This window comes from Felis catus, chromosome E1 (assembly GCF_018350175.1).
Source record: "Felis catus isolate Fca126 chromosome E1, F.catus_Fca126_mat1.0, whole genome shotgun sequence".
Taxonomy (NCBI): Eukaryota; Metazoa; Chordata; class Mammalia; order Carnivora; family Felidae; genus Felis; species Felis catus.
Genome location: NC_058381.1, coordinates 55,488,407 through 55,506,720, shown reverse-complemented (window position 1 = coordinate 55,506,720; position 18,314 = coordinate 55,488,407). Strand labels below are relative to the sequence as shown.

Below are 18,314 nucleotides of genomic sequence, written 5' to 3'. Positions count from 1 at the left end.
TAATGGAGCAAATGTGAAAACATCCTAATGGCTGATAACTCTAGGGTGGTTCATGCACTATTCTCTGGTTTTGTGTATGTTTGAAAATTTTCATAATACACATTTTTAAAGGATGGGCAAGAATGTAGACTTATATTACCATCTAGCAAGGTAGAATTCAAGACAAAAACATGAAATGTGTCAAATGTAATTATTAAAGGGAACAGTAGACATGAAAAATGATTGGAACCTTGATGTGCTGAAAAAAAATATGAAGCATCAAAATATATAAAGCAAGAAGAGTTTTAAAAATTGCTGGACGCATAACATTTGTATAACGTTTGTAAGGATTTTAACACACCTATTTTTGGCATTTGCAAAACAAAGACTATAGCAGACTAATAAAAAGGCTCACTTAATAGCTTATATACTAAATTCTATGTCATACAAACAAAATAACTGGAAACCGATAATCTTAGACAAGAAAGAAAGCTTCAAATTAAAAAAAAAAAGAAACAACTGATCCCAGAGCAAATGTTACATAAAATCAACAATTAATAGCCAAAGTATAAGTTATAATAACAAAACAAGACAAAAATGCAGGCACTTGGTAAGAAACTCCTCGTTTTCATGAATTCCAATGAAAAACCAAGTGATTACAGAGTGTTGGAAGATAAAAATAATGCAAACATTTCATAGAAATGTTCAATCCTAGAGGATTAGAAAGATCTAGAGGATTCTAGAAGATTCTTTGTTGAGTGCTAGCATTATACCTTAGTCATATCTATATTCCCCAGGGCTTAGCACTGTGCTTGGCATTCAGAAGAATCTTCATATGAATTCATAATGAATGAAGGAAAAGAAAAGATGAAATTTGAGCTTTCAGGGATTCACATCTAGCTGAGAGAATATCCTATCACATATAAACCTTGAATAATGGGGCAAAGTAGTCTGTTAGTAAATGGTGACAATCAAGACTTATAGAGCACATATTGTGCTCCAGGCATCGTTCTACTCACTTTACATGAATATCATCTCATTTACTCCCCACAACAACCCTGTGAGGTGGACAGTGTATCAGCCAAGACATTAAAGAAGTCCCCTGAAGGTGACAGGATTGCCAATGATGCCCTTGCTGTTCTCTACCCGGAGGCCTTCTCTGAGTTACTCAACCAAGTGTCCCCCATCACCCCTTTTATTTTGAAACCATCCTATTCATCAGTTTACTTGTTTGCTGCCTTCTCTCTCACTGGAATGTAAGCTGCATGGAGTCAGGGTCCTGAGGATGGTTTTAGAAGTGAAGCCTGAAACCGAGCGAGAAAGCAGTGGCTCCAGCGGTACAGTCTAGGGCCATGATGTTGCAGCCACGTGGAAGGGCCTGGGAGCCAGAGATAGCTTAAAAGTAACATCCACGGAGTGCTTGGCTGGCTCAGTCTGTAGAGGGTGCAACTCTTGATCTCGGAGTTGTGAGTTCGCGCCCCACGTTGGGTGTACAGATTACTTAAATCTAAAAAAAAAAAAAAAAAAAAAAAAAAAGCATCCTGAAAACTTGGTGACTGGTTTGGAGTAGAGAGGGCATGAAGAATTCTGGATGATCCTGGAGAAAGGAGAGGAAGATTCTGTACTTCTGGAAATTTGTTGTTTCTTTTGGAAAAGTACAAGGAACGGTGGTTTTTAAACTTTTTGGGGTAAAGAGTTAGGAAAATCTAATGAACACTACAGCCGCCCCCCACGAGTAGACATGGTATCCTCCAAGTGCACATAATGTGAGAGTCAACCTGGAAAGACCAACCACTGCCCTGTGTGCTCCAAAGTAAAAAAAAAAAAAAAAAGACAAAAGACAAAATCTGGCCAATAATAGGGTTTTTTTTTTTTTAATTAAGCATTTTACTAAAGGATCATATACATAGGAAAGTGCGGAGATCATAAACGTACCTCTCTCCGCCAGCCCCTTTTCAAGCACTCCAGTGCCACCTTTTTCCTGAGGGCCTGGGCTGATAGCAGAGGCTGCACTGTCGTCGCCTTGTGCACTGCGCGTGCACGCCTGTGCTTCCGCGCACCCCTCCTCGTCCCAGCCCGGGCAGTGGGCAGGTGTCCCGTTTCAAACAGCGTTGAGGGCGCGGGAATGGGCAGCACCCCCACCCTGCAAGCCCCCACACCCCGGCTCCGGCGGGAGGTTTGAGGGGCAGGGGGTTGCCTTTTGCGCTGCTTGTAACTTTCCTGTCACGGACTCACACGCACGTGGATCTGTAGCCTGCGCAGCACTTTCACGAGGTGTATATGGATACCAACCGCGGCAACAAGGAAGTGGGCTGTGTTCGCTCTCACATGGATTTATCTTTCAAAGTGCAGTTGGATTTGATCAAAACAAAAGGCACATTATGTGCAACCGAGACATCCACACACTCCAAAAAAAAAAGGGCTATTACAAAGAGAAAATTGTGCCCACGTGATACTTGTTTTCAGCGGACTCATGATGACAGGAAAACGCACTTGCACAGGTAAACCTTGCCACCCCAGATGGGACTCGAACCCACAATCCCTGGCTTAGGAGGCCAGTGCCTTATCCATTAGGCCACTGGGGCTTCACGTAAGCGGCGCCCGATCACATGCCTCTTGAACTGTGACGCCGTGTGGCTGCGTAATGACGTCAGGGCCGGAAGCTCTCCGGTACAAAACTCGTATCGGGAGGGAAGCCTCATGCTCAGCCTAGGAGAGGGGGGCTGCGGTCAGGACCGGGTACCGAGGCCCGACTGTGTCTAAAACGAGGGTAGGCCCTGGGATTTAGTTGCGGTACGGGTGGATTAAAACGTTTCGACCACGAAGGGACTCGAACCCTCAATCTTCTGATCCGAAGTCAGACGCCTTATCCATTAGGCCACGCGGTCCCCTCACGCACTTGGCCGTGCCGGATACCTATTTAGTAATCTACAGCTGCACTATCACTGTCTACCAATGTCGCTAATTGCAGGGAGGGACCGCACCCGACTCCGACCCCGGCACACCTGTGGCACACTTGGGGGTCGGGAGCACGCGGTCCTCTCCTGCCCACGTCCAGGGGCCTCCACCTCCGAAGGGGCTGCACCTGGCCCGCGCACTGTGGCGCCCCGGGCGTCGCGGCCGCGTGGCCTAACGGATAAGGCGTCTGACTTCGGATCAGAAGATTGAGGGTTCGAGTCCCTTCGTGGTCGGCCTCTTTTTGGACCGAAGGGCAGGGCTCACGTCCTTCGGTGGCGCGGGCCATAGCAGCCTCTCTCGGCCTCGTTTGTGGGTTCGTTCGGTCTCCCTCTTCATCCCCTCCCGGGTCCCTGAGGCAGCTCGGCACGCGCCTTCCGGGAAGCCCGGTCCTCTCCGTGGAACTGCGCGCCGCCAGAGCCTGGTAGTCCCCGCGGAGCACGGCCCCGTCGCCTCGCCTCGGACTCTAGCTTTTTTGCTGGGGGCTGGTGACTACTCGGGTCCCCCGGGTTGCGCCGCGGGGGGGTGGAGGGGGGGGGGCGCGCGACTGCGCGTTACCACGGACCACGTGGGTGTCGCGTGTTGTCGCGCCCCAGTGGCCTAATGGATAAGGCACTGGCCTCCTAAGCCAGGGATTGTGGGTTCGAGTCCCACCTGGGGTGGTCTGTGCAGCCTCTCCCTCGCGGGAACTTTTGGCGCCGGGAACGCGTGCGCCTCCGCGCACCCCGGCCTCCCTCCACGTCGACAACCGGGTCCCCAGGGGCTCCACGCGCCTCGGCCCTGAGCTCCCCGGAGCCGGGCTCACCTTCTCCTGCCACGCAGTTTTCCAGGGCTGGGATCCGAGGGTCGGTGCGGCCTGCGTCGCCGCGCTCCGTCAACCCCTCGCCCTCCTCAGAAACACTCTACACCCCCTTTAAGCCTCCAAGCCAAATGCGCCTCCATACCGTCCTCCCGTGGGCTGTACAAAAGTTGCGGGATGGTCTTCTCCAGGCTTTTTCATGCGTCCGTGCCGCGGGGGCGTGGATTCCAGGGTGCGTAAAGCACGAGGCGCCGAGAGAGCCAAAAAGGGGCCCTTACCCCAGGTGGGACTCGAACCCACAATCCCTGGCTTAGGAGGCCAGTGCCTTATCCATTAGGCCACTGGGGCCTGCGGCTCGGGCCTCCGCCATTCCGTCCCCTAGACGCGACCGGCTGGGAGTCAGCGGCGCCCGGGTGCGTGGAGCCTGCCGTCCCAGCCATCGCGTCTCCCTCTGCAGAACGGACGAAAAACTCAGGAATGTCAGGAAAATGTAGTGTCGGGAAGTGAACGAGCACAGAACAGCGTCCATCACAAATACCGGTACCTAAACACGGGATCTTCACCATCACCAGGCAATGCACAACCAGGAGGAACAAATCTGTCCGGTCATAAATATATATCATACATAGCAAGTCATATATAAAGCCAAATAGAATGTTCAGCCTATAATTTTCTTTCTTTAAAACTCTTGTACAAAAAGTAATACAAATAAAGAATGAGCTCATTTTTAAACGTTACACACGGTTTAGAATCCACTATTAAAATCCATGAACTTCTGAAAGATTTGATTCCCCGTCGTGCTGAGTGGAGAACTTGCCTCTCCCATTTCCACGCGTCCAGGGCGCAGGGAATTTGGACACGTTCTTCTTTGGTTTTCTCTCTCCGACATGTGCAAAGTCTGCACAAACTCATCTCCTTCCCCCCTTAACATCAGCAAGAAGGAAGAGTTTGACCCACCTGGCTCCAGTCCCCTGCCTTGAGGGTGCTCTCCTTTTAAACCATGTTTTCTTGTTGTTTTGTTTTGAAGCTTATTTGTTTATTTTGGGGGAGAGACAGAGACAGAGAGAATGAGCAGGGAAGGGGCGTAGAGCAGGAGAGAGTGAATCCTGAGCAGGTAGGTCTGGGGCCTGGATCCCACTAACCATGAGATCTTGACCTGACGGGAAGTCCGAAGCTTAACTCACTGAGCCACCCAGGGACCCCCATTCTTGTTCATTCTTTTGTCCTCAGCCTCTTAAAAAATACCTTTACTCCATGCCCTACACGGGGCTTGAACTCATGAACCTGAGACCAAGAGTCACATGCTCTACCCACTGAGCCAGCCAGGGATCCTAGGCCTCAATCTTTAAGTTTACTTATTCATTTTGAGAGAGAGAGAGAAAGAAAGTGAGCGAACAGGGAAGGGACAGAGAGAGAGGGAGAGAGAGAATTCCAACTTGGGGCCTGAACCCACTAACCCCGAGATCATGACCTGAGATGAAATTGAGAGTTGCACACCTGCCCCCTCAAGAAAAAAGGTGGGGGGCGCCTGGGTGGCTCAGTCTGTTAAGCTTCCAACTTTGGCTCAGGTCATGATCTAACAGTTTTGTGAGTTCGAGCCCTGTGTCAGACTCTGGGCACTGTGCAGAGTCTACTTGGGATTCTCTCAATCTCTCTCTCTCTCTCTCTCTCTCTCTGCCCCTTCCCTGCTCACACTTTCTCTGTCTCTCTCAAAATAAATAATGAAACAACAACAACAACAAAGGGTTGAACACCCGTTGGACTGAGCCACCCAGGCCCGCCGGAGGTGCTCTCCTTTAAGATGAACCAATTTGTTTCTTGAGGTGCACATGCAGCCAAATGTACAGATCTTAAGGGTCCCCCTAGCTGGATGAATGCAGAACGCTTCATTCTTGTTCACCCTTTTGTCCTCAGCCTTTTCAAAAAAAAAATATCTTTATTCCACGTCTTACATGGGGCTTGAACGCACGAACCTGAGACCAAGAGTCTCCTGCTCTACTCACTGAGCCAGCCAGGCGTCCCAGTCCTCAGCATTTAAGTTTATTTATTTATTTTGAGTGAGAGAGAGAGCGCAGGGGAGGGGCAGAGAGAGAGGGAGTGAGAGAATTCCAACTCAGGGCTTGAACCCACTGAGAGATCGTGACCTGAGCCGAAATTGAGAGTCGGACGCTTAACCGACTGAGCCAGCCAGGCGCCCCCTCAGCATTTTTAAAGGATGGGTCCTACTTCTGTGCTCTATTCCCCGTCCCCTACCGAGCCTGCTGTTTCTCTACCTCTTTATCCCCTCCTGTGTGTCCCAAACACTTTTCCAGGTCTTTTCACGTACCCTTAATGTCTTCTGAGGGCCTCATGGGTCCAGCGCTTTGCTCCAGGGTCAGCCCACAGGGATGCCTCTTCTGGCTTCCCCGCTGCCACCATCTAACCCAGCGTGTCCCCATATTCCGCTCTGCTCACCCTCAACTGCTCCTACCCATTCCCAAGGCTCTTCTTGTGTCCTCTGCCCTGCACACTCTAGCTGCAACCTCACCCCCAGCCCCCCGCTGGCTGCATCCCCTCTCCCGGGCGTCACTCCGTCACTCCCGGAGGCAGCTCCTCACAGGCAGAACCATCCTCACTCCACCATCCCCCCAAGTCCGCTCCCTTGTGCCTTGCCCGCCTCGAGGCACATCACACACGTCACTCACCTGCTCCCACCCCACCCGGCCCGATTTCGGTCTCCGTACTCCTTTCGCGTCTGCTACTCTCTCTCCATCCCTGTTGCCACTGCCCCAGTTCCAGGATGGGTCCCTGACTCCTCCATGGGTCAGTCCACCAGCCTGCACGCATTTCCCCGCACTCTCCTCGCCCGTTCGCAGTCAGGTTAATCTTCCTCTGACAGCCTCTGCAGAGGAGGAGGCTAAGTGTCCTAGTTTGTCACACTGAAGGCCTTTCTAGACCCGGCTCCCACTGCATGTGGCCAACATGGCTCCCACAGCTCCTCATTGCCTGGGTTTCAGCCAAACTGAACCGTCAATCATGGTTAGCATCCCCCAAGTACATGCTCAGTGCCATTAACCGCTTGATTCATTTAAGCTACACAACAATCCTATGAGGTGGGCACGGGTAACATCACCCCTGGTTTCTAGATGCGGAAACTGAGGTTCAGAGAGGCTGAGTGGTTTGCCCAAGGCCCCACCACAGCTGGGGGTGGTGGAAGGCAGGAGCTGACCCCGTGCGCACTGGCTTCAGAGCCCATTCCCTGGATACTGTAGTTCACTGTCCCAGCCATAGGCAGGGCTTGGACACCACTGGAGCCTTTAGGTGACAAGGTCTTCCTGTCTTGCTCGAATGGCCAGCCAGCCCCTCCCCTCCTATCTCAAGCGCCTCAAGTATATCTTCTCTGACCCTCAAGCTAGAACTAGTTACTTCTCTGGTTCCCAGAAACTACTTAATTTATCTGGTTGTTTGGGTGGGGGGTGTGCAGGAAACAATGATCACCAGCTGCTCAGGTAGCAAAAAATTATGCTTCCAAAATCTCTTGATGTTGTAGCTGCCCTACGTGTGCTTTTCACGACAGAAGCCCTTTTTTCCCCAGAACCTGCTTAGATCTTAAGTTATTCACGTTTTAGGTTGTGTTACCGTAACAGAAATCCAGTTTTCTTCTCCACTTTTATTATCATCTGATCGAATTTAAGTTCTCTGGAGGAAGGACTGTTTTTGTTCATTGCTAGTTTCCTGGGACCTCACCCAGGGCCTTTCACTCAGTATTTGTTGAATTAGCAAACAGACCAATGAATGTTGCACTGCCTTGCATATATGAGCTTCACCCCCAACTAGGCTCTGAGTCTCTTGAGGGGACTCTTGGAAGAGTCATTTATCAATAACTTGTTGTCCCTTTTTTTTAAACATTTTTTTTTTAATGTTTATTTTTGAGACAGAGACAGAGCGTGAGCAGGGGAGGGGCAGAGACAGAGAGGGAGACACAGAATTCGAAGCAGGCTCCAGGCTCTGAGTGTCAGCACAGAGCCCGACGTGGGGCTCGAACCCACAAACCGTGAGATCATGACCTGAGCCGAAGTCGGACACTCAACCGACTGAGCCACCCGGGTGCCCCTGCTGTCCCTTTTTTACACTTCTGTGAATGATGAGGTCCCTGCTCACATCAAGTTGTATATACCACTACAGCTAATTACCTTGCATTTCGAGCATCACAGGGCAGTATTTGCTGAACAGGTGAACTAGATCAAAATTACAGAGAACACTCCAAGAAATTCATACACACCACAGTAATCTGCTTTAGTCATGCCGGCCTGGGTTCTTCCCATACCCATAGGATGGCAAAAACCTATTTTCAGGTCTGACTTACACTTTTCCTGCCTCTAAAATCCCACAGCATGTGACAGCAACCTAACACGTGGCGTTCCTTCCTGCTGAACAACCTCAGCATTTCTTGGTCACCTACATTGCTTAAAATCTAAATTCTAGAGGGGTGCCTGGGTGGCACAGTTGGCTAAGTGTCCGACTTTGGCTCAGGTCACGATCTCATGGTTCATGAGTTTCAGCCCCGAATCCGGCTGTCTGCTGTTAGCACAGAGCCAGTTTTGGATCCTCTGTCCCCCCCTCTCTCTGCCCCTTCCCCCACTCATGCTCTTTCCAAAATTAAATAAATAAATAAACAAAACCCAGCAGAGCCTAATGTTAAAAAAAAATCTAAACTCTCGAACTTGAATTCGAGTCTCCACATTGAGCTTCTGTCTCCTTTCCAGACTTACCTCCCGCAACCCATGGCACGAATCCACCATTCAGATGGCTCCCTCGGCTTCTCCACCCCAGCCTTTTCTTTGGCTTGTCTTATTCATACGGTTCCTGCCAACTGGCGTGTCCCTCCCGCACCTCTACTAAAATTCTAGTCCCTTTTCAAGGCCCAGCTCAGGTGCCCCCTCTCCCGTCTCAGCCCTCCTAACCCGAGGTGTGTTCCCTGAGCGCAGATACCGCAGCTCGCTCCTGTTTCCCCCTGGCTGACCGGTGCTGGTCAACCATCGTGAGGCAGGTTTCAACATACAGAAAAGGTCCGAATTCTGTTCTGAAGCATTCTGAATGAGAGGCGAAGCCCACTGCGTTTACTGCACTTTACTACAGCTAATGCATTAAGTGGATAATTAAGGTTTGACAACATGTGATTGCCTATAAAGACCTTTGCAACCAGTGCCTGCCACCCTCCTTCCAAATGAACATTCTCATGGTGGCGCCCACGTTAAAGCCAAGCATTAACAGCCACAAACAACAAGGGGTCTCCTGATGGTGTTAGAACTCGCGGCTGCCTGGATGTCCTGAAGAGGGTCTGTGTCAGCTCTGGAGGAGGATTTCAGTCCATATCTACCCTCCTGCCTGTCTTTATGACAGAGTGTATCCTCTTTTTTCTCAGCCTTTCCCGATTCATGTTTTCTATCCTGAAAACAAAAAGACCGCAGTTAGGCCCAGATGCCCAATCAATGCTTTTCAAAGCGGAGAGGAACTGGCAGCTCGGTGGCAAGGAAGCAGCCGGATCAGCAGGGGCCAGCCCCGCTCGGGTCAGCGGCTTCTCTCGGTCCCGGGGCCTTCCCACCTTCTGCTGGGAAGTCGCGGACTCCCCCTGCCTCCTGTCTTCTCCGTGCAGCCCCTTGTCCCCACGACTCAGCTGAGAGAAGCTCGGGGGCACTTTCTGGTACCTGATCCTGTGTAGTACAGCATCTTCTTTGGACGGCTCCTTAGCTGGCTGGCTGGCCTCAGCAATCATGTCTCGAATTTTCTGAAGACAATCTGCCAGATTTCGGAACTGATAGCGGCTGCATTCAGAGGTGAGTATCAACTCTCCTGACTTGTTGATCTTATTTTTATGCTGCAGAGAACAAAGGCAACACCAGAGTTCTACAGAGTAAAAGGTTTAAAAACGACTGAGGGATGACGGAAAAAGAAAGGAGCCGGTGGTTACCGTGATGGCCATCTTCTGCCGCGCAGGCTCGGGAATCCACTCGGCGGTTGCCAAATGGAACCTGACTTCAGCCTTGGAATTCACTGTAAATAAAGGGACCAGAGCGCACGGGTCACAGAGACTCTCAAGTAGGCTCAGCGCCCAGTGGCTGGTGACAATCCTGAAACGGGGAGGTGAGACACCCAGCCAGGTGTGACCCGTGACACAGGTCCTGTGTCAACTTGGGAATACAAGGTTGGTGATGGAATGAGCCTGCAAAGATAGCGAGGCGCTTCTGGACAAAAATTAACTTCTGGGAACTAAATGCTCAGTGCTTCTCTTACAATTTAGTGGGATCTGAAAAGAAGGGGGAGGGGGAGTGGGTTCCATGAGAACGAAAGAAACCTGTTCTCGGAGCTGGCTGCCAGCTCACACTGTGATTTCCCTTTGTTTCGGTTCACAAGCCAACCCTAGTCTTAGCAACCCACAGCTGAGAGTCTAAGAATCGGACCACATTCAAAGAATAAAGAGGATTATTATAAACTGGTGGTATTTAAGCTCCTGCTAAAACAATCCCTTTATTCCACATGAATGTAAGCATAGAACTCAAGTGCATCTCCCGGCCAAGTTTCAAAGTGAAAAACAAGGTGCCTTGTACCTTTGTTAACATTCTGGCCCCCAGGACCGCTACTCCGACAATAAGATATAGTCAAACGATCTATGAAACAGAACACACACCGAAAAAAGATTATCCCCTGGCAAAATGCTCAAACTGTTCATTTATTATCAATACAGTATGACTATCCCTATTACACATCTTTCTTAAAAAAAATTTTTTTTTAATGTTTATTTTATTTTTGAGAGAGACAGAGACAGAGCGTGAGCAAGGGAGGGGCAGAAAGAGAGGGACACACAGAATCCAAAGCAGGCTCCGAGCTGTCAGCACAGAGCCTGATGTGGGGCTCGAACCCATAAACTGTGAGATTATGACCTGAGCCAAAGTCAGATGCTTAACCGACTAAGCCACCCAGGTGCCCCGCACATCTTTCAATGACTTTTATATAACAAACATAACGTTCAAAGCAGTAAAGGCAGAGATTATTTACAGATCTCAAAGCTAAGATCAAGTGCCTTTCCAAGGTCACACACACAGCAAAGGAGGTACAGTTATGACCTGGGTTGTCTGCTTCTGGTTCAGTACATTTCCCCAGATCCGGCTGCCCTAGCTTCTTGCTGTTTATTTGTTTTAAAGCAAAGACTCTGTCAAAAGCTCAAACTGAGGGACAAACTTAGTTTAATGTTGTATTTTGAAACGTGGTGGATGTGGAATCCCAATAGACCGTAAGCTCCAAGGGGGCAGACATTGTATATTCCTGGTGCCCAGGACCCGGTTAGTCAGTGTTTAAAAACATCCCCGCTGGATGAAATGATTCTAAGTTTATTTATTTATTTTGAGAGAGAGAGAGAGAGAGAGAGAGAGAGAGAGAGAGAGAGAGAGAGAGAGAGAGAGAAGGCACAAGTTGGGGAGGGGCAGAGAGAGAGGGAGAGAATCCCAAGCAGGCTCTGCACAGTCAGCACAGAGCCCAATGCGGGGCTCAGACCCACTAGCCATGAGATCATGACCTGAGCCGAAGTCGAATGCTTAACTGACTGAGCCACCCAGGTGTCCTTGGATGAAAGCATTCTAGAATCGGAGCTGGGAGTCTTGCTTCTAACACGGGCACAGCCACTGGCCGACTGTGATCTTGGCAAAGTCCCTCTGCTTCTCTGAGCCTCAGATTTGCTATAAAATGTAAAATGGGCTTTCTTCCTTCTATTTTTATGGTTCGTGAAAAGCAGACTCACGGTGTCTGAGGAAAGTAGGGAAGCGTGGTAGGGGGAAGATTTCGGAAGGCTGGATGGTGAGCCGTAAGAAGACCGGGTGGCAAAGACCTGGAACCGTGGTGGTGGACAGCGGGCCTTGGTGGGCAGCGGTGGCCCGTCTCGGGACTGCTTCCAAGAGAACTTCCTCCTTTTGAAAAGTCAAATCAGTTCACTTTTCTGCAGAGGTAAGGACTGTGCGGTACTGTCGGGGGACGGTTCTACCACGGTGTGGGCAACCTTGCCTGTATCTGCATAGGCCGCCGAGGCAGGGTTTGCACTGTGGCCGAGTCTGTCTTCTAGGAAGGCCCGTGAGGCCCCCAAACTCAAGAGCACCCGAGGCAGGGGAGGAGCTGAGACATGGAGGGCTCCCACTCGCTTCCCTGTCTCCCTCGAGGCTGTCATGAGACCGTCTCTTTGCCCCCGGTTCTGATGAGATAGGCTTTTGCCACCTCCCGCCACATGCGCGCCTCAAGGCACAGCTGCCGGCGACCAAAATGCTACCTGCGGCGGGGCACCGGCTCCTAAGCCATGGGGAGGCCACTCCTTTGTGCTGCAGTTGATCAGGCTCTGTCTCCGTGTCACCTTGAACAAGGGCCTTGGGGAGCTGGCACCCGTGGCGACTCCTCCTCACACGGTCTGTGGACACCACAAACTGCTGGACCCTAAAAGGGGCTTGCAGCTTCACAGGCTATGTCCGTCGGGCCTCACCTTGTGTTTGGTGGTACACAAGTCTAAAGTTATGCAAACAGTTCACAGGGAGAAGTCCCCACTTGGGTTCCCCAGCCACCAAATCCTTTCTTCTCCACTCCCCCAGCCAGTCCTCGAATCCAATTTCTTGCACATCCTTTCAGGTCTATGTATGTGCATAGAAATGTATGTTTCAGACATACAAACGTAAGACACAAATGGTAGCTTACTGTATGTATTCTTCTGCAGCTTAACTTTTTCCGGAGAACCATCAGCTCATCTACTGGAAAGACTGTTCCTTGTCACGAGGACATCAAGAGCTCTGATTCGTCTCGCACACTGCCCAGCACTCCACAGTGGCTGTGCCATCATTTCTGTGGTATTCTCAAGTGCTTAAAGGGCTCTGCTTTTGCACACCCAGAGACAGTTTCTTTACTTTTGTTAGGCTGGAGAGATCTGGAAGGATTGTGTGAGGGTGGGAGGAAATGACTGATTTTTTTTTTTAATGTTTATTTATTCTTGAGAGAGAGAGAGAGAGAGAGAGAGAGAGTGAGCGAGCATGAATGGGGGAAGGGCAGAGAGAAAGGGAAACACAGAATCTGAAGCAGGCTGCAGGCTCTGAGCTGTCAGCCCAAAGCAGGGCTCAAACTCACGAACAGAGAGATCATGACCTGAGCAGAAGTCGGACGCTTAACCAACTGAGCCACCCAGGCGCCCCCTGACTGATTTTGTATAAAGCAAAATTACTGGGGCGCCTGGGTGGCGCAGTCGGTTAAGCGTCCGACTTCAGCCAGGTCACGATCTCGCGGTCCGTGAGTTCGAGCCCCGCGTCGGGCTCTGGGCTGATGGCTCAGAGCCTGGAGCCTGTTTCCGATTCTGTGTCTCCCTCTCTCTCTGCCCCTCCTCCGTTCATGCTCTGTCTCTCTCTGTCCCAAAAATAAATAAACGTTAAAAAAAAAAAAAAAAGTTCTTAAAGCAAAATTACTTACCTAGAGGAATGTCATTATTGGCTTGCTTTGCATCATCCTGTAATGTAATGTACACAGTGTTAAATAAATATCACCAGCTCTGTGACTCCTGAACTGGTCCAGGGCAATCAAAGAAAAGATATAAAGCCACAATGCAAATGTAATACAGCCATTTTCAGGTCCCCAGCGAAATCATATCAGGATGACAGAAAAAGGCTCCTCGGACTCCAGAGGGCATCATGGGAGGCCTGGTTCCTTGGAGGGAGGGCAGGCTCCACAGTACACATGCCTCAGGGAGACTCCAAAAGGAATCCCCTCTACTAACCTAGAGCAACAAACCTGGTGGGCCACCTTGTTTCTCCCTAGGCCACAGGAGGCTCACATGGGGAGCCAGCTGCCTTGAGGGTCTATGTCAGAGACTACTCGTTCCAGGATTTCTCACCTCCGTCCCTCTCCCGTGTTGTTCTCGGTAGTGATGTCTTTGAACCTGAGCCCCAGGCCCACAGGCCCCGTGCAGACACTACCCACTCTGAGGCTCTTCTGGCTACCAACACTCATGGTGTCCTCATCTGTCCCCACCACTGGCTGCCTTCATCCCTTTTCATCTTAGAATTATCGGGGAGTGAAATCCTCATCCCCCTGCACTCCCTGCAGCACTGAGGAGGCCAGGCTCCGCCCTCCTTGAGGGCTGCTCTCCCTCTTCCTCCAGCTTCCTTCTTATCTCCCTAATGACTTTCCCACTCTTCTTCATTTGCTCTTTGCAATTTTTTTTCATGTTTATTTATTTATTTTGAGAGAAAGAGAGCACGAGCAGGGGAGGGGAGGGGAGGGGAGGGGTAGAAGGAGAAGGAGGGAGAGAATCCCAAGCACACACTGTGCGGTCAGTACCAAGCCCGATGTGGGGCTCGAACCCATGAACTGTGAGATCATGATCAGAGCCGAAATCAAGAGTGGGACACTTAGCCGACTGAGCCATCCAGGCGCCCCTGCTCTTTGCAACACTGACATGCCCCTGGAATCCTTTCTCTTCTCTTACTCCTTCCCTAGAACATTTCATGCATCTACGATGATGAAAATATTATGGGTGTTCATGACTCCCAACTGTCTGGCTCAAACTCAAAACCTTCTTCAATTCCAGACCCATAGAGGCAATTTTTATTTGAGGTCTCCTCATGGCTGCCTCAAACCTCAAACCTCCTCACAGAGGACTCCCCTTACTAACGATCTGAAATAGTTCCCCAGCACTCTGACAGCACCCTGGTCTTTTCATCACCTATGTTTTCCCCATTTCTTTACTGTGTGCTCCTTCTACTAGCACATAACCTTCATGAAGCGGGGACCCTATCAGTTTTATCTGTGTCTGCAACGTTTGAAACAGTGTCTGACACATTAGGTATACAGTATGCTTTTTGTTGAACGAAAGAACAAATGACTTTCTCATCTCGATTAATGGCAACTCAATTCTTCCACCCCGGACTTCAATTCCTCTCTTATTCTCACTTCTTATAGAAAATACATTAGCAAGGGGCTCCTGGGTGGCTCAGCTGGTTAAGTGGCCAACTCTGGTTCAGGTCATGATCTCACGTTTCGAGAGTTCGAGTACCCCATCAGGCTCTGCGCTGACAGTGCGGAACCTGCTTGGGATTCTCTCTCCAACCTCCCCTCCACCCCGTCTCTCCCCCACTCATGCTTTCGCTCTCAAAATAAATAAACTTAAAAAAAATTACATTCTAAAAAAAACCACACACACACTAGCAAATCTTATAGGTTTTCTCTTCAGAACGTAACTAGAACCTGAACCTGACCCATTCCTAAGAGTCTTTTGCTTCCTCTCTGCTTATCATCATCTCTTGCCTGTGTTACTGCAGTCTTTTAAGTGGCCTTCCTGTTCCTGCCATTCTACGGTCTACTCTCTGTAAGTCCCTATAAGAGTGATCTTTGTCTTTGCTGCTGGCCTTTTAAGATTTTATCTTTAGGTAACCTCGACAGCCAATGTGGGGCTTGAACTCACAACTCCAAATCACACGTTCCACTGACTGACCAAGGCAGGCGCCCTGAGACTGATCCTGATAAAACTAAGTTGGATCATTCCGTTCCTCTGCCTCAACCCCTCCGACAGGTCCCATCACACTCAGAATAAAGCTAAAGACCTGTTAACCCTGTAAACGGGCCTCCCTCCACCCCATCCCTCTCCTCTTTCGATTCATCTGCTTTGACTTCCCTGCTCAGCCACTGGCCTGCTTGCCGTCCCTTGAACAAGTCTCACTGCCTTGCTTCATCCGAGTCCTTACGCAAAAGTCATCTTCCCAGAGGTCTTCTTAGATCATCCTACTTAAAACTGCAACCCGACCGCTACCTTAGCACTCCTTCCTTCCAGGCTTTATTTTCTCCAAAAGAACTTATAACCATCGCACACACTCTGTAGTTCTGATTGTATTTATCGCTTGCTACCCTCCACTGGAAGATAAGCTCCAACAAGCATTCAGATGATCTCCCCCCACCCCCACCTCTCTATCTCCATGCCTCCATGGTGCACACACCATGCTTTCAATTGAAGTTTGTTGAATGAGTGAGCGAATAAATGAATGTTTTCTTTTCAGTCCTGTACGTAGAAATTCAGTAGAACTGACTGGGTCCTATCTCTCCTGCCCTGGTGCCTGATAAAGAGCCCGAACATAGCAGGCTGGCAACAAATGCATCCTGAAGAAACGAAGCCCTGTTTCCTGTTTTCTTGAGGCGCGCTGGGGTTCTTAGGAGCTACGGACATTTGGGCCTGGAGGCCGGGGATCGAACTCGGAAACGCCGGTGGTCCTGCAAGAAACACGCTCAACGTGCTCTCGAGACGCCCGCACACCCCAAGCCCTCCCGGCGCCAGGACCCAATCTGCCGCCCCAGCCCCACTCGCTCCGGCAACCAGCTCCCTCCCGCGGCCCCCGCCACGTCCTACGAGCAGCAGCCACTCCAATTTGCTCCAGCCTGGCCAATGGAGCCCAGGCTTCCTAACGTCACCACAGAGGGGAAACGCCCCTTCCGTACGGCCTTCCCCGCTCACCGGGACCCTCCAGGCGGTGTCCGAGCCCCGGGATTCGGGGTAGAGCTTGTCCAGGCTGTAGATACTCTGGAACTCTGTGCCGTCGGCCTGCTTGTGCAGAACCCGCTGGGGGCAGCACACGGGCGGCGGGAGCAGCCAGGTCCCGGCTCGTCTCAGGCCCCAGCATAGACACCGGGCCGCCGCCATGTTCGGGTGTCGGGGCTGCTTCCGGTGGGTGCCTGCTTCCGCGGTCCGCCAGCTCGCGCTTCCCTCGGGACTTTGGTTCCGAGTGGTTTTTAGCGCCCGCCAGGGTCGCTGGGAGGCGGCGAGCTGAGCTTCCGGAGTCACTCTCTCGGGTACCTTTTAGACGTTTCCCTTTGGCCGCCTCCAGGGGGACCTGGTTGGAACGCTGAAGTCCTGCAGCGGCGGAGAAGACGTTGGCTAGAAGGCTCTAAAGGGAGCCTCCTGGTGAAAAGAACCCCGGATTCCGTGTTCCCCAGAAACACCTTTTCTTTCCTTTCTTTACAGGGGCTGTGGCCTCCCGGATCGCTCTCCCCTCGAAATTTCACACCATCACTGAGGCCTGCCCTGCCTGACCTAGCTCGTCTCCTTCCCCTTTACTCTGACTCTGCTCTACTTTATCTTTTTCTTTTTTTCTTAAAACATTACTCAATCTTACTTGTAGTTTATTGCTTCTGTCTCCAGCCAGACTGTAATAAGTTCCAGGGGGGCTCTGGCTCACTGCTGGGTCCCCAGCACCCAGAACCTGGTACATCATAGACACCCCCCCCCCCCGCAATAAATATGTATCAGATGAATTCTTTGGGAGTGTGCTTTTGAGAGTTGAGTTCTGCGAGAGCTGAGTTTTAGTAACTTCAGGCTCATTCACAAGTCATTTTAAGCATATCCCTGTGGAGCAGGTGTGTGAAGTCTTTGCAAGACAAATAACAGGTGGGAAGAGAAGCAGGCAGGTGGAGAAAGAAATGTTTTTTGTTGTTGTTTTTGTTTTTTTCCCACTTAAAACCAGCTACTTATTTATTTTTCCTAAAAACCAGCCCTTTTTTTAAGACGTTTATTTTTGAGAGAGAGGGAGACAGAGTGTGAGCAGAGGAGGGGCAGGGAGAGAGGGAGACAAGGAATCCCAAGCAGGGTCTCTGTGCTGAGCTGTCAGCACGGAGCCAGACAGGGCTCAAACCCATGAAGGGCGAGATCACCACCTGAGCCAAAGTCAGATGCTTCATGGACTGGGCCACCCAGACGCCCCAAGAAAGGAATGTTTTTAAAAGTGGACCCACATCCCTTCACAGAAGGAACAGTAGTTTTGTGGGGCACGGCGACAGTTTCTCCTAGCCAGGAGATAAAGGAAAGCTGGGGAGGTGGGTTGGAGCTTCAGGCAGCCAAGGACAGGCTAAGCAGCGCCCTTTTTCAGGGTTCTTAATGATGCAGTTTGAAGTGTTGGGGTTCGGAGCTGACGACCAAGAAAGAATTCTTGAGATGTCTTTGGTGGAAAAAAGGGTGGTTTTATGAAAACACAGGGACAGGACCTGTGGGCAGAAAGAGCTGCACTAGAGTTGGGAGGAGTGACTGATTATATAAGATTTTCTATCCTAAGAAGGCAAGGATGATGTCAGGGTCTCAGGAAATTCAATCTGTAGGTTTCTGGAAGTTTGGCTATTGATAAAATTGCTTTTTTCCTTGTAAATCCTCAAGATGATTACAACCGATAGAGACTCCTGTCCTGCTTGACTGTGGTCTCTATCAGTTAACCACTTGTTTTTCCTCTGGCAAAGTATTAACATTAAGACAACTGGCCATTCTTGGAGGAAGGTCACTCTGCTGTCTCAAGGACTTGTCAGTGGGCTGTAAGTTGTAAAGAAATTTAATTTTCCATTTACTCTGTTTCCCACATCATTAAGACATGAACTTCAAAACAAATTCCACCTCTGAGAAAGGTCCAAAGTAGAGGATGCACTGTTTGGAAGCAGCTAAGTGTTGCCTAAATTACTTTATTGAGAGGCAATGTGATTAATAAAAACAGCTCAATAGATGATTAGTGATTGTTAGTAATCCTAGTGGTTGTTTTGTAATAAGGGTTCTATTTTT

The 18,314-nt window shown here is 50.2% G+C and overlaps 1 protein-coding gene, 2 long non-coding RNA genes and 6 other non-coding genes across 9 annotated transcripts; 3 read left to right on the top strand and 6 right to left on the bottom strand.

Moving 5' to 3' along the window:
* Positions 1-586: 586 nt before the first annotated feature.
* LOC109494460 lies at positions 587-5,064 on the bottom strand. Its single transcript, XR_002149364.3, has 2 exons — positions 3,740-5,064; positions 587-1,486 (listed from the first exon to the last, which is right to left on the bottom strand). It is a non-coding gene; the product is annotated as an uncharacterized LOC109494460 (long non-coding RNA).
* Positions 2,492-2,564, bottom strand: TRNAR-CCU. The gene has a single exon. It is a non-coding gene; the product is annotated as a tRNA-Arg (tRNA).
* On the bottom strand, positions 2,795-2,867 carry TRNAR-UCG. The gene has a single exon. It is a non-coding gene; the product is annotated as a tRNA-Arg (tRNA).
* Positions 3,098-3,170, top strand: TRNAR-UCG. The gene has a single exon. It is a non-coding gene; the product is annotated as a tRNA-Arg (tRNA).
* Positions 3,524-3,596, top strand: TRNAR-CCU. The gene has a single exon. It is a non-coding gene; the product is annotated as a tRNA-Arg (tRNA).
* TRNAR-CCU lies at positions 4,009-4,081 on the bottom strand. Its single transcript has one exon. It is a non-coding gene; the product is annotated as a tRNA-Arg (tRNA).
* A 2,122-nt stretch (positions 5,065-7,186) lies between the features above and the next one.
* On the bottom strand, positions 7,187-7,300 carry LOC111557921. The gene has a single exon (XR_002738330.1). It is a non-coding gene; the product is annotated as a U11 spliceosomal RNA (small nuclear RNA).
* A 1,527-nt stretch (positions 7,301-8,827) lies between these two features.
* On the bottom strand, positions 8,828-16,548 carry MRPL58 (mitochondrial ribosomal protein L58). The gene is made up of 6 exons (XM_003997137.5): positions 16,233-16,548; positions 13,202-13,238; positions 10,321-10,380; positions 9,684-9,766; positions 9,421-9,590; positions 8,828-9,162 (listed from the first exon to the last, which is right to left on the bottom strand). Exons 1-6 carry the CDS (start codon positions 16,416-16,418, stop codon positions 9,078-9,080), a joined length of 621 nt encoding a protein of 206 aa, XP_003997186.1. The 5' UTR covers positions 16,419-16,548; the 3' UTR covers positions 8,828-9,077.
* On the top strand, positions 9,630-12,775 carry LOC123381931. Its single transcript, XR_006589545.1, has 3 exons — positions 9,630-9,917; positions 11,502-11,710; positions 12,462-12,775. It is a non-coding gene; the product is annotated as an uncharacterized LOC123381931 (long non-coding RNA).
* Positions 16,549-18,314: the final 1,766 nt, after the last annotated feature.

Bases quoted from the DNA above. Each gene is read 5' to 3' on its own strand.
- MRPL58 (XM_003997137.5), bottom strand. From the start codon at position 16,418: ATGGCGGCGGCCCGGTGTCTATGCTGGGGCCTGAGACGAGCCGGGACC. The intron at 10,381-13,201 runs GTAAGTAATTTT...TCTGTTTCATAG, and splicing joins CAATAATGACATTCCTCTAG to ATCGTTTGACTATATCTTAT. The intron at 9,767-10,320 runs GTACAAGGCACC...CTTTATTTACAG, and splicing joins GGGCCAGAATGTTAACAAAG to TGAATTCCAAGGCTGAAGTC.